This window comes from Elgaria multicarinata, chromosome 2 (assembly GCF_023053635.1).
Source record: "Elgaria multicarinata webbii isolate HBS135686 ecotype San Diego chromosome 2, rElgMul1.1.pri, whole genome shotgun sequence".
Lineage (NCBI taxonomy): Eukaryota > Metazoa > Chordata > Lepidosauria > Squamata > Anguidae > Elgaria > Elgaria multicarinata.
In genome coordinates this window covers 126,896,280-126,911,729 of record NC_086172.1, presented here as the reverse complement: position 1 = coordinate 126,911,729, position 15,450 = coordinate 126,896,280, and the positions used below count along the sequence as shown (strand labels likewise).

General features: G+C 39.8%; 1 protein-coding gene across 6 annotated transcripts in view; it reads right to left on the bottom strand.

Annotated features, from left to right (window-relative positions):
• SIPA1L1 (signal induced proliferation associated 1 like 1) overlaps nt 1–15,450 on the bottom strand; it is a 182,368-nt gene that overhangs the window by 34,248 nt on the left and 132,670 nt on the right. For 4 of the 6 annotated variants that reach the window (XM_063117608.1, XM_063117610.1, XM_063117611.1 and 1 more), the window contains 4 exons: nt 14,732–15,305; nt 13,508–13,782; nt 10,622–10,933; nt 1,158–1,307 (listed from right to left, as the gene is read on the bottom strand). In XM_063117608.1, the coding sequence (XP_062973678.1) occupies nt 1,158–1,307; nt 10,622–10,933; nt 13,508–13,782; nt 14,732–15,305 (1,311 nt within the window). The remainder of the gene's footprint in view (nt 1–1,157; nt 1,308–10,621; nt 10,934–13,507; nt 13,783–14,731; nt 15,306–15,450) is intronic. The other 2 variants (XM_063117613.1, XM_063117614.1) reach the window with 2 other exon arrangements.

Here is a 15,450-nt window from a genome sequence, read left to right as displayed (position 1 = left end):
GAATAAGAAGGCTAAAGTTGGAAAAGAATGTTAGCTTGATTTGAACAGTTCTACTTTTTGGAAATGAACCCTCAGAAATCATTCTGATGCTGAGGATGGTAGCAACTGGTAGTGATGGTGACGATGGGAAGTTGAGCCCGAAGAGAAAAAGGCGCAATGTGCCCAACCAGCAATGCCATATTGGAAGTTTGTACCAGGACTCATTCCCAAAACAAGGTTCTAATTGTGGCAAATGTGTTTTATAATCTTCTGGCCATGAACACAATGCTCATCCATGTAAATGAAACAGAAATTATGGCTGCCCGAAGTAGAAACCTTAGCACTGCAACCAGAGCCCTTGTCATTAGTGGTCTGCTGCACCATGGAGAGGCCAAAAAGAAAACTTAACCCAAGGAAATAAAAAAGAAACCATCCTTCCTTGGAAAACCAGATGATGGAAAGGCTTCTGAACAAGTTGACAATCTCAGAGAAATACATAGAGAACGTTCTCAGCTGTGCTACGGGAGGTGGTCGGAAGAGAGGTGAGTGGGAGGGTGCTTACCCTACTCCTCAAGGCAGCCATAAAGTGGAAGGACACAAGTTTCAGCCTGATGAAGCTGTTTACAGGATAGCTAATTACTGCTTGTGGCAGAGGTCAAGTGCTGAGATCAAGTGCTCTAGTACCAGTAGACTTTGCACCAGCAATACACTGTCATAAAGGGAGGTTTAATGTACTTCAGAGGCAAGTTGTTGCCTCATGCAGCATCCAAACCCTGGCAAATGTGGAAGAGCCATATAGTGGTACTGACATGATACTACTTTAGCTACTTCAGCACAAGAAACAGCTCATTTCAATGTACCAAAAAACTGGGCTGTAATTTCATATTTTTTCTAGGGGAGTAAGGGAGTTATTGGGCAGTATCCAATGATAGTCCTATGAAGAGTAGACTCATTGAAATGAATGGGGCTGAAGTTGCTTGTGGCTAACATAAGTCTCATTCATTGCAATGGCTCTACTCTATGTAGGACTAACATTGGATACTACTCACTGAATTTAAGAACACTTGATGTGAGATTGACTACCAATTTATTTTCCTCCAGTCTCCCAAGCAAAAGCACTCAAAGAGCATGCAAAAAGAAGCAGCAGCATGAAGTAAATAAACACACGAGGGCCCTACCCTTCAGGCATAGATTTTTGCCTGGAGGTGCCTCCACCAGAGCCAGTTTCACTTGAGGATGACAAGTTGCTGGGGGAGTTACGGCACTGCTGTGATCTTGCTAAGGCAATGGATGATACGGTGACGTAGACATCAGAGCCAGGCGATAATCTGTTCAATACAAACAATCCCAAATTCTACATTATTAAAGGAACCACCACAGTCCAAAGCTTGATAAGGCAGCAATGCTATTATGTGAACTGCCACATCAGCAGTGTCCCTTTATCAAGAGAGTAAAAAAACGAAGCCAGCTGGAGGGCAGTATGTGTTTTCTGGTATTAATCTACTCCCTATGGAACAGTGGCGAAAGATTGGGGGCAGGGAAAGAGGAGAAATGACTGCTTCCAAGGACTGCTAAAAATAAACTTGCTGAATTGCTTTTGCTATTTGCAAGCAAGGAATATTAACATGTAGCATATTTCATCCAAATAAAGAAGTGATTTATCCATGCATACTAGAACAAACATTAGTACACATTCAAATATATATGTATTAACCAATACAATCTGTGAAAACTAAAGCCAGTTTGTAAAATCAGATACTGGCATTTTAGAATTAGTTTATTCCACTGGATATCCAAGAAATAAGATGTACAATATTTGCAGATGTACGTCCACAGATTACGGGAACATTTCATTCTTGATAATTGTTAGACAATATACACCATTCATTTTGTAAAAATGAAAGCTGTTTGGCATAAAGCAATAGCCTAAGGGCACGTTCACACAATCGGCATTCCTAGGATAGCAAGCCCCTGAACTTATATCAACTTTTGATTTGTTTACACACTCAAGAATTGTATCACATGTAGTGAAACAGTCCTTTTTTAAAAACCCATGTTCATAGAATCATAGAATAGCAGAGTTGGAAGGGGCCTACAAGGCCATCGAGTCCAACCCCCTGCTTAATGCAGGAATCCACCCTAAAGCATCCCTGACAGATGGTTGTGAGCTGTCCTGGAAGTTTTTTTTAAACTGAAGGAGGCATTGAAGTTTTTTTTTAAAAAACAACAACAAGCTAGCAAGAAAATATCTGTGGCCAGATCAGGAGCTTAAAACCACATATTTTTCTTCCCTTGATAACTGATCGGGGAAAAAAAACCACAGCAAATGAACATTTTATACATAGATATTTCCTAACTATGTACGGTTGAAAATTCATGGACATGTTTTATTCAACTGAAAAAAGGAAGCAGGATTTATATTCTGATCCTCAAAGGTACACCATCAAACTATATGATTTTTCTTTAGTACACTTAATTGCCACTACAAACTATTCAATTTACCTGGGTAAGCCAAATTGGATACTGGGTAATACTTTCTTTCAATGAAAAGGAACAGCTGAAGAGCTGGAAATTTGGGGAGACAGGCCAGGCAGATTAACAACTTCCTTGCTTTCATTTTGCTAGTAGCAATGCCTCTCAAAACACTACTCAGTTAAATAGTTTTCAGTGAGACTGACACATATACATACATTACCACCCGCATCTAACAAGCGATACAACGTCAATATTTGCTAAGCTGTGACCTTCTTTCATATCATAGTGAATTGCGGTAAAGGTACAATCACTTTTTATATAGTATGCATTACATTTTTCCCAGATGGGAAATGATATGTTTTTACTGCTGCCCAAAGAAATGTTTTTTCTGCAAGGTCACTTTTACTTGGCATTTTTTGCCTGACACAGTGTTCTATGAATATTGTCCAACGTGCTAGAATTAAGGATGTGTGAAGTCTGTGGGATCCAATTCAAACAGAGGGTTTACTGGAGTATTTAAACAGAGGGATTACTAGAGTATTTAAACAGAGGGATTACTGGATTATTCTGCCAGATGAATGATGGCCACTTTGTTTCCTGTTTCACAGACTGCTTAGTTCTAAGGCTCAGAATGGCCTAGCAGCATGGACTTTGGGCAGATACCCCTGGCAACATTAATATCTATTTTAATGTTCACAGGTATACTTTTGATTCAGCTGAATCACTTTTTCAAGACTGCCTGTTGCTTGCTTTGTATTCTGCATTCAGACTGTAAATTTCCAGGGAGTCTCAAACACAAAATATCCCAGTTGCAAACATAAGCTATTTAATAGTGCAAGCATTACACTAGTCTCCTAGTTCCAGATGTACACCGTACACCATACAATTAATCTCTTTACTTTCAAGGTTGTTCAACCAACAATTGAATTTCCATTTTGTCGACATGACAAAGCTCAGCTAAAAACTTTTCTTTTTCCTAAAGCTTTTAAATCTTGATTTTGTTCTGACTTTATACTGTTAGTTTTACCCTACCCAGTGCCTGTTTGCATTCTCTTCCCCTCCTTATTGTTTTATTATGATTTTATTAGAATGTAAGCCTATGTGGCAGGATCTTCCTATTTACTGTTTTACTCTGTACAGCACCATGTACATTGATGGTGCTATATAAATAAATAAATAAATAATAATAATAATAATAATCATTAAAATGCTTTGGTTGAAAGGAAGAGCAACAAGAACCACTCATACAAAGAATAACACAAATGAGTAACATAATAACACAGAAGCATACACACACATCAGAAACTATCAACTTTCTGGGTTTTTCCCCCCTTTCCAATCTTATAAAACTTGTATATATTTTCCCGCAGTTTTAGCATATTTGTTTTACATCCAATTATTCTTAATTTACATTTCTGTAATAAAATTACATCCCAATGTCTATTTTTAGTTCCGTAAATGGTGTATTTTTCATCTTAATTAATGGTGTTCTGTGAGTTCTCTCACCCCCAGTTAATTGAAGTAGTTTAGTACGAACCCTTGCCCTCCTCACCCTCACCTACTCTGACATCATGCTTTTGTGAAACCATTAGTTATGCTCTTCCTGACTATTAAAATTGAAAAAATAATATTTTCTTACACATGCTGAAGAGAAGCATGGTCTTTTTCTTGCTGTTAACTATGAATGCAGCAACACTAAAAATGCCTCTCAGATACATGGAGATAAGCACCACTGTGTAGTATGCATAAAAGATGGTCACAAGTCACTCGTGTTGAATGATGTACACTATGAATGAAGTACATTATATCTCCCTTGTGCCTGGAATGTAATACTTGCAACACAAAACAACAAATATGGTCCTCCTCCTCCTCTTATAAAATAACTCACAAAACATGCATGTTTCTGCATTATTGAGGAATCAGAAGACATAAAGAACAGTGCCTCATGGCTTTGCACTGCTACTTTTAAGGAAGAAAAATGGTATGTGGGTTCTTCATACTCTTACTCCTCCAATCTAACTCCTGATGTTTACTTAACACTGCCTCTTTCACATAGCCTAATACTATAATAATTGGGTCTTATACTATCTCATAACGATTTGTAAAACCTCAAGAAATTAAAACACCATGCATTATAAAAACACAATTCACCAGATACAAATGGCTACAGCTGTTGACAGGAAGGTCAATTATTGCTTATGGCAGGTAGACCCTTTGATCAAGATATTGAGAACTTGCAAAGAATATAGTACAGCCATGCCAGCATTCCAGAATCTGAACAGAGGTACTCAGAATACTTAAAAGCTGACAAGAGAATATAGGTAAAAGGTGTCTTTTAAGTCGTTTATTCATTCACTGTGACAAACTCTCATAGTGAGATTTGTGGAGAGACAAAAATAAAATAGTAATGCTGATACCAGTCCCTTAGGGAAGGTACTGCAAAGTTGGGACCACCACAAAAAAAGCAGCTTCCTTGCTATATAATACACAAGTATACTTCTCCTACCGGTGGTGCTTGAAAAAGGCACTCATCTGAAGATCTTAAAGTCTGTGGCTTTTACGGCAGAAGCAGGAATAATTTCAGAGCAAGAATCTAAATGGTATTTTAGACATCTCTTTGGGTTTATTATGAACTGAATCAGGAAATGATTCAGTTCATAATAAACCAATGGAAATAAGAATATGTGCATCTCAATTTAATTATTGATTAAAATTCATATGGGGAAGATATAGTTTCCAAGTGTTTGTTTTCATGATCTATTGCAGTCCAATTGCTGAAGGCAATTCTCAAAGAATAAGGAATTTCTCTAGATGTTCTAGTTCTGATGCGTCAGCTGCTACAGTAGAATTTAAGAAGAGGGTTGGATGGAATTGTTCAGCATTATCTGTCTTTAATGACCAATACTAAAATGGTATAGAATGATTCAATTTCACCATCTGCTGGAGAATTATTCAACTAATTTGTCTAGATTTGCATTAAAGGAAGTTTTTACATTGCTAAATTTTCTATTTATGCCCTCTGCTGTACAAGGTGGGTAATATAATAACTTAACATACTGTGTTTGTGGCAAGGAAGCAGTAGAACATATTGCCTATTATTATTTTTCTCGGTGTTTTAACAACAACTATGCTAGCTAAATGAAGGAGCATGTCAACTAACCTATTAATCAGAAATTAAAATTGCATATAACAGTGGTCACTCTAACTGTGGCCAATGTTGACTGGCTTGATGCAAATTCCGGTAATTGATTTATTAGCTGGATATTTTATGTTGTCTTGCTGTGAATTATTAGTTTTTTCCCCTTCTGTTTTTACTATAACAACTGTTGCTATTATGGCCAACAGCCGAAACAAAGACTATATGAAAAGGCGAAATGCTTTCAAAAATTATGTATCATATACCTAACCATTTTTTAAATCCCTAAAGACAAGTGAATATGATTAGTTTTTATAGTAGTTACATTGTAATTTTGGTAGATGAAAGATTTCACAATTATCACTTAGCTAATTAAAAACTGTGGTGCTCAAATGAATTGTCCCTTCCCTGCCCATCCGGCCATGTCACATCCAACCGCAATTCTGCTTGAAGCTTACAACAGAAGAGTAACAATCGGGTAGCATCTCCTGACTCTGAGTCACTTGGTGATTAGGTACAAACAAGCAGGAAGCTTCTGCAACAAATTGAGAACACTCACCATTCAATTGAGTATATATGTCATGGACTTTTTAAAAGGCTTACCTTAGGGCAATTTCTTCTGGCCTCAAGAGACCAGGCAGGTAGTTTATTTTCAAGTGTGTCTGCTTAAAGAAAGTTAATATGTTGCTTCGAAGTATCTGGATCTCCCACCTTAAATTCAGTTAATCAGATTTGGGCCACTGAAACATTCACAAGTACATGCAGGGATAGGGAGTCTCTGGCCCTTGGGCCTAATCCAAATCATAGAGGTTTTGGCTCCCTCTGAGGGGCCCCACCCACTCCCCAAGTCATGCCCTTGGTGGCTACCAGGAGCTTAGGGAAGAGAATTCCTCTGTTATTTCTGATTGATGATTGGAGATAACAGGAAGATTCCCTTTAATTAGAGATCTGCTTGCCCTCCAAACTTAGATGGGGATAGGCACATTAAGCGCTTCATCTACCCTGCAATCTCCTTAATGAAGAAAGGCCCGGGATGGATGATCAGTTGGGGTGACTTCAGTGCAAGCAAGCACTTCTCTGCTGGAGAAAGCCTGCACACACCAAAGCCAGGTCCTAACTGAGGTGGCTTCACCTGCATCGCACCTTCACCCAGTTCTGAGAAGGACACGGGCCCTTTCTACATCTAAAGATTATCTCAAGAAAATCGAGGGATCGTCCCTGCCTGCTCGCGGGATCCCCTGTGTGTCATTTGCATGCACGGAGATGATCCCAGGATGATCCCTGGAAAAAAAGCAGGTGTAGAAACGGCCAGGATGGTCAAAGCAGTAAAATGGCCCTCATTGGAGCAGATTCGCCCATTAGGGAGAATGTTGCAAGGGTTACTGGTGCTTCAGTTGGGAAGGAATGATGTCACAGATGTGGCCACATCTGACATTATCCGACCTGCAGGGTGCTGTGAAGTTTCAAGTGCTGCAGGAGGTTTCATTTAGTTCAGGGAGGGGGGTGTCATTTGCCCCACAGAGTACTTCAGGGGCTATTTAGCCTGCAGAGCACCAGAGAGGGGTTTTATTTGGCCTGCAGAGTGCCAGGGGACATTAATTCAACCCACAAAAAAGCATTTTCCTTCCCAATTGAAAAGAAAATGCAGTTCACTTAAGGCAGCCTTCCCCAATTTGGTGTTCTCCAGATGTTTTGGATGACAAACTTAACTCTTGTCAGTATGCCTAATTGTTAGGGATGGTGGGAGTTGTAGTCCAAAACATTTGGGTGGCACCAAGTTGGAGAAAGCTGATCGAAGGTTGGATGTGATTGCAACCAAGCAATGTCATGTACTCATGGTATCGGCTCCCACAGAGGAAAAGTATGAGCCTTGCTAGATCAGGCCAAAGGCCTGTGTAGTGTAGCATTCTGTTCCCACGGTAGCCAAACAGGTGCCTATGTGAAGGCCACAAGCAGCACATGAGTGCAATAGTACCCTCTTTCCCAGTAACTGGCCTAAGCAGGCGTACTGCCTGTGATACTGGCAGTAATCTATGCCAATGCTTTCCAGATTATAACTGCAGAAGACACAAAATAATCTAAACACAGCGGATTGCATAAGAATGAGTGATCCAAGCCACACATGTGTATTAGATTATCAAAGAACTAAGCCTATATCAAAGTGAAACACACACTCATTGTCACTCTTATATCATGCACACACAGGAGAACAGGATTTGCGATTAAGTATCCCCATACACACACGTATAAGGAGCACTGCTCCCCATCACCTGGCTCAAGGATTGCCTGCTCTCTTTTGTTGCTGGGTGGCTAGCTAGCTGTCAGATCCTCCTTCACTGATATAATGCTCAACCTCAGGTGGGTCCTGAGTGGGGAAATAGTCAGAATTAAATTAACTAACATGGGTGGGAAACTCCAACAAGAGAAAGAAAATCAGCCCTTCCTTTCTTGTCTGGCAACGTCTGTCTTAACAAAACAGCACACACACACACACATGCCAAACACACACAAAACAAGATGAGACTGGGGTGTTCTGGTTGGTCAATTGGCACAGATATTAAGTGTCGGCCATTTTGCCCTCATTAATATTCTGGATCTTGGTAAAACGTTATTACTGCCAGATGACTGCTCTGTAGTTCATGTCTCAAATATTTTGCCTGCTAGTCATTAAACGCTGTCTGGCTGTCTGCAATAGAGAGTGAATTCCATAAAATTCTAGGGCATCTTGGGGAAGAAATCCAATTTCATAGCAGCAAAATCATCAACTTTGAGGACCTATGATTGTGAACAAGAGAGTTTGAATCATTTATCCAGTTCAAGCTCTTTGCATATTCATTGAGGCATTGAAGCCAGTTTCCAGGTTTTGCATTTGCAAAGTTGAATTTATAATAAGAAAAATATACCTATACCCAAATATTTTGTTCTGAAATTCATGCTGAGGTTTTGTAGCACAATTCTTTGGTAGCTCTTCTACCTGGGATTCCTTTAAACATTTATTTTAGTTGCTGCTTCTGTGCCCAGGGGCCTCTGCTTTTTGTTTCCAATTTCATCTCAAAACTATGATGTTGTATGCATTGCAATATCTTTCCCACGCTATATTTTTCCTGAATTATACTTATAAAATAATAGGGAAAACCAAAAGTTTGCAAGCAATACTGCCAATGGAGCATATTATTAATTTAGTATGATTACATTTTTACTTTTAAGTAAGTCACAAGAGGTTGCATCCAACAGTGGCCTTGTGCTAGTGTAAATCAATACTACTTGTGCAAACTGAGAAGCTGGATTTTTGCTGATCCTCCCCCCTACTCCATGCCACGATATCCCATACTTTTCCCGAGGATCTCCGAACTATCAGGATGAGACTCTCATGAGGCATGGGGGCTGGTACGATATTTTGGTGAAAATCAGATGTCCCTCCTTGCATAAGCAGAAGTGCTTTCTGGTAGCACTAAGCTACCACACTGGATACAACCAACTGTATTCAATACATCTTATTCCCAGGTAAGAGTAGATGAGATTGCAAATCCTGCATGCAAAGTGTTTTCCAATCTTTCTCCCCATGTTGGGTTTATCATCACAAGAAGAGATTAAATCACTCACAGACCCTGTTCAGACAATATGCTAAGCCACGGTCATTAAGATCTTTGAACTAAACATTATGGCTTAGTGTGTTGTGTGAACCATGACTTAGCATATTGTGTGAACCACTCCTAACCATGGTAGCTACTTAACCATGGTTTAAACATACTCATTAACCATTTGCTGCAAATGGGTTAGCGACCTAACCTTGGCTTAGTGTGCTGTCTGAACAAAGTCCATAGACAATCACCATATTACAACTAAACACAAACTTCCAACATTCCTATTCAGGAGTGGGACAAAAGCTGAAGTTCTAGACAAGCCGTGGCCCATCTAAAACAGAACAGAAAGAAGCATCAAAAGTGTTTACCACAGAAAGGTTTAACTGACACTTTTTATTTCAGTAATTACTATCAGCTACAAACTCTAGAGCTTTAGGAAGGAGAAAAGAGTAGGAGAAATAAAGCTAAAGAACATTTTATGACATCAAAATGAACTCTACAGAGTTCAGACTTTGTTGGGATCTTGGGCAGAACATATGACAACAGAGAGCACACAGGCTTGTTTATATCAATGTCAAATGAGCTTCAGACAAAGCTCAGATCTTTAGGCAAAACTGGCTATGTCAGATGACAATATGGAATGGCAGTAAGCACACCTGGCTACTATCAAACAATCAAAAACAAAGGAAGGATTAATTCACCATACAGCCTTGGTTGTTTTGTGGGGCATGAGAGAGTACAGAAATACTAACATATTTCAGACTACATTTGCTCCATATTCTGGGAAAAACCTGGAATGAACAAAACACGTTGCCTCTTTTTACATGCTAAATTAATTGAGAATAGAAGAAATGAAAGATTAAACACTGTCCAGAGACTTGACAAACATTTCCTCTACCACAATACAGAAACAGCTAAAGTCTTTCATATTCCTGCAAGAATGGCTTTAGCACTATCTTCTTTACCCTATCCTCCAAGTCCTTTTCTTCATACACACATAAAAATGCAGATGTGTGTGTGTGTTTTCTTGAATTTCACCTCCCTTAGTCACTTGCAGTAGTTAAGGAGAATAAAAGAGATTAGGAAAAAACCAAAAGGGTTTAAAGAATAGGGGGAACAGACTTTGTGCACATACCCTCAAAAAGTGAGATGGCGTGGCTTGCAAGACCATGGCTTTAAAAAAGTCTATCCATATAAATGCTCATTTGTTTTAGATTCTGGATACCTTTTGGAAGTTATCAACATGGAGTTGGCATTTTAACTTTGCAACTGGGTGTGTGTGTGTGTTTAATTTTGTTGTTGTTATAGGGTGCAGTCCTGTGTATGTTTAGTCAGAAAAAGTCCTACAACTCTTAGCATGCTCTTAATGATTTAAAACTTTATGAGCTGGATTCCAAAATGCTGAAATCTGCCTTGGAACGAAGACAAAAACAAATCAGTTACCTACCTTCTGCTCTCCAGTGGACGTCCATCACTGGAAATACTGCGTGGAATGTTGGTTGCTCGCTCTGGAGGAGGCATTTTCCCTTCACCTTTCCCTGAGGCACCCCTAGTAGTAAGTGGACTTTGCATCTGTGATGGCATTTGTTGCACATGAGACCCCTGTCCCTTGTTAGCATTTCGCTGCCATTTGTTGTTATTTCTGAAGGGGAACTTGAACTCATACGGAACTCCACCATCATTCATTTTGTATTCCATAACTGGCATGCGATGAGTTTCTGAAAAACTTCTGAAAGATTGTGGGGAAAGCATAAGGCAACTGTGAAATAAGGAAGGAAAGTATTTGTGCTGCATTATACCATGGTATGATAGCAATGAGGATGTTTCATAGAATCATAGAATAGCAGAGTTGGAAGGGGCCTACAATGCCATCGAGTCCAACCCCCTGCTCAATGCAGGAAGCCATCCTAAAGCATCCCTGTCCAGCTGCCTCTTGAATGCCTCTAGTGTGGGAGAGCCCACAACTCCCTAGGTAACTGATTCCATTGTTGTACTGCATATTCTGCATATGAACGACTTTAATAATCAGTTTTTTATTAACATTTCCCAAAATATAATTCTAATACCTATCCCGATTTTATAGACTTTGGAACAGAAATCTGGTCATACCAGTTACCCACCCACCCCTTTTAGGATAGTGCATTAAACTCTACCAGATTTCTAAATAAGCATTTTTCATATGCACTGTAAAGCTTGGATCCAGAGATCCTGTGAGTGAAACTCTGCTCATGGGATACTCCCACTGGTGGAAAGGTGTGGGGTGGGGTGGGGGGTTGTCAATACTCCTTTCCCCTTGCAATCCCTGAATATCTGTTCCAGAGGGCTACGGGCTGTCAGAACAGCATGGGAGGTGGCATAACAAGAAGGTGGATTTGATGAAAATCACTTCTTTGTTTTCCAGCACTGGGGGGCCGTCCCTTGGATACAAGAACAGCCTTTCTGTTTATAGAACAGCAAGTTTGGCTGTAAGTCCTATACAATCCTATACTAAAAGTAAGTCCCACTGAATTCCCACTGCAGACTAAATGGTCTATTCAGTATCTTATTCACAATTCAAAGTGCTGGTTATCACCTATAAAGCTCAGGTCCAGGTTATCTGAAAGACCATATTCTCCCATATGAGCCTGCCTGTGCTCTGAGATCTTCTGGGGAGGCCTTTCTCTCAGTCCCACCAACATCCCAGGCATGCCTGATAGGTACGCGGGAGAGGGCCTTTTCAGTGGTTGCTCCAAAGCTCTGGAACTCCCTTCCCAGGGAGGCTAGGCTGGCTCCCTCTGTACTACAGTTTCGGAGGCAGGCAAAAACTTTTTTATTTCAGCAGGCTTTTGGAACTATACTGGACATGTGTTAATGTATTGGATTCCCTCCCCCTTTTAATCTGTTAGGAGTTTTTTAAATTTTTAACATGTTTTTAATTTTTACTGTAGATTTAATTCTATTTTAATTTTTGTAATTTATATTTATATGTTTAAGTTGTACATGTTTTAATCTTATAAACCACCTTGAGTCCCAGTACTGGGAAAAAGGTGGGATAATAATATAAGAACATGGTAGTAAAAGGTTTATTACTAGTGATCTACCAGACCAATTGTATTCATTTTTTAAAAAAACAACAACAACCCTGAAGCTTAAACAATGTAGATGTGCAGAAATGTTGAAATTTTGGAAGCTTGAGTTATAACAGCAAAACAGTAAGTTCATTGACTCCATTCCAAACAGCCTCCTCTTGCTCTATGGTACAGTGCTGGTTTATTTGCTCTGCAGCAAGCAGCACCTAATCTGAAATCACACATTTTCAAGCTGAAACTTAAAGAAATGTTAAGGAAGAATACAACTCCTGATCTGAAGTCATGTTTCCAACCTCCATTACCTGCATCTTCTTGCTTTTCCTTTTTCTGCTTCTGTGGGGTTTGATTGTATTTGTTTTGCTACACAGACAGGCTTTATGGGGCGCTGCCAGGGACAATTCCCACCCCCTCTGTTTTGAATCAGAGAGCAAGGAGGGAGGAGCTGTTGCCGTGATGCCCTGCACACGAGTGTAGTTTGTGTGTGTCTGTGTGTATGAGACAGAGAAGGGGGTAGTGGATGAGGCACAAGACCCATGCCATATTGGATGGCTCTGGCTCAGGGCAGGTGACAGAAAGGTGCTGTCATTTCTCCTCCCCCTCCCATCTCACATTTTGGTTTTTAGGCCTAGGTGAAGGTGGGGCATCTTGGGTGAGGGCTTGTAACACCCCCCTTTCCATGCCATGTTGAGGTGGGTCTGTCTATGCTTCCAGGTAATGGGAGGGTTTTTTGGAAGGACGGAGGCTAATTGTGTTGGTGGATGAAAGGGATGGAGGTGGATTGGAAGACTCCATTTTCTTTGGTGCAGGGAGGCTTACTTTAATGTAGTGGGAAGAGAGCATATTATTAGGATGCTCATTGAAGGGAAGCTGATGTGGGACATATTTGGAAAGTTGAGAAAGGAAGAGGGAGCTAAAGGAGAAGATGCTCCCTGAACGCTGTCACAAGGGAAATGGCCAAACATATTTTCATTCAGGCATTCTCAGACTGCTAGTGCCTGTGGCGAGACAGACTTTATACTAGTTTAGGAAAGAACTGAAAATATGACATGTAGAAAATGTCTGGAGTTTTCTATCTCACTGTTCTGTTTCAAATACTGTAAGATAGAGGTTCTAGTATGTGCATTATATGTATTTGAATTGGAAAGTAAGTTTTGTAACTAGATCACTATCAATTCAAAGCAATTAGAGATTCTGCATTATAAATTGAGATAATACCATGAACAAAGTCAACAGTAGGCACCACTCATTCATTGCCCCCCAAATACCTTCGTGGGGTACAATCCTCATGAGGTGGAATAATGACAACTTTCACAGTAACTGAAGTCCGCAGAAGATCAATCATTTGCTCATGACTTAAAGTAGCTACAGCCACAGTGCAAATTTCCACTAATCTGCTGCCTTGTCGTAATCCTGCTTGCCAAGCATAGCCGTAAGGTTCAACATCAGCCACAATTCCTTCATAGTTCACGTGGAAACCCAGCTGGCCCAGTCCATTCCGACGTAACGTCATTTCCACTGACTCACAGCCCTTTGTCTCAAGCTGGGAATTGAAACACAGAGGGGATTTGGGGGCATAATGAGAATAATTTAGTACAATGAATTATGTACAGTAGGAGACAGAAATAAATGGGACAGGTTTGTAAAAAGATATAACAAGCAATATGGGGCAATGATAGTCTTTATTCTTACAGCTACTGCTGTGTACAGTTTCAATGGAAGTTACCTAGTTTACTATTGGATGAAAATCCCAGGGACAGTCTGATTCTGGCTATACTCTAGTAACACCTTCAAATGTTATGAATATTATAGAAACATTAAGAGAATACAGCAATACGTATCAAATAATCACGGAGGAGTTAAATACCAGGATTCATTTGCTTTGTTAGTTTATTGCACTGATTTGACAAAGTGTTTATTATTTTGTAATTCAGTAAAATTATTTGCTGGTATGAAAAATAGTGTTGTTTTATTGCCTATTTCTATCTCCTATTCCTAAGGGATGCCTGCTAATAATATTTTTGAGGGCAATAAAAAAATGCAGGTTTTCCCTCATGGTATGGAGAATGCTATTTTCTGATTATGCAAATAAGATTTCCTACACAAATCTGTCACAAACAACAGTAGATACTAATATTATGACTTGTATAATATTTGATACACTATCCAAAGGCTTTAATTTATATCTGAACAATGAACAGGCAATAAGCAACAAGGCATTTCCTTGTCCTAGTCAGTTTGTAACTTTGTGTAGGTGGCTGAGATGAAGTTAGAAATATATTTTCTGTTACTAATGTAGCACAATGAGAACACAAGTTGGTAAATTCCCTTACTAGTCTGACACCAGAATCCAAGAATGGACCCAATCCATTTCTATATGATTCCATGACAGTTAGTTGAATTTACTCATGCCTGATAACCAAATCTACCTACATTGGGGGGCAGGGAGGGAGGGAGAGAGAGAGAGAGAGCGAGAGAGAGAGAGATCTAACCTCTAGCCTTTTGACAATCTCTTTGATATCTTCAGGGTTTTTGAAACTTTCCACAGAAACACATTCACCCCTTTCATAGAAAATTTTGACACTTGTGTCTGTTGAAGTCCACCCTATTACATCTCTGCAGGAACAATTGAACACAACACTCTTTGTATCTTGTTCAATGATAACGACAAATTCATTAGAAATGCCCAGAAGACAGTCTATATCTAGACCCTTGGTGTAGTCTTTAGCATGGAGACTCCATACAACAGCACCGGAACTGTGGAGTTCTATTCCTGGATGAGGCTTGGACTTTTCCTTCTTCTTAGAGGCAAGTGAGATGAAGGGGAATTTGCCAGAAGGGTCAATGGGTGTATTTGTGACATTCTTTTCTGCCAAATCTTTCAAGTATTCCTGACGGGTTCTTGTGGCCATGGCACGGAACTTCTCCGATTTATGTGCTGCATTCTCAGCGTTGATCACTTTAGCTAGTAAGAAGTCCCTGAATACATTTGATTTGGGGAAGGTGATGCCTTTAGGGATTGGTGGTCCAAATGATGGTACATCTCTGGATCTCGTCACGGCAACACTAGAAGAATATAAAGAAAATGTGACTTAATGCTATCGTTTGGTAGTGTGTTGAATGCAGAGAATCCAACCACTGCCCATTTAATAATTTGGCTTTCTGTCCCACCTTTAATTCCAATAGCTGCTCACTGCAAGATATCCTGGAG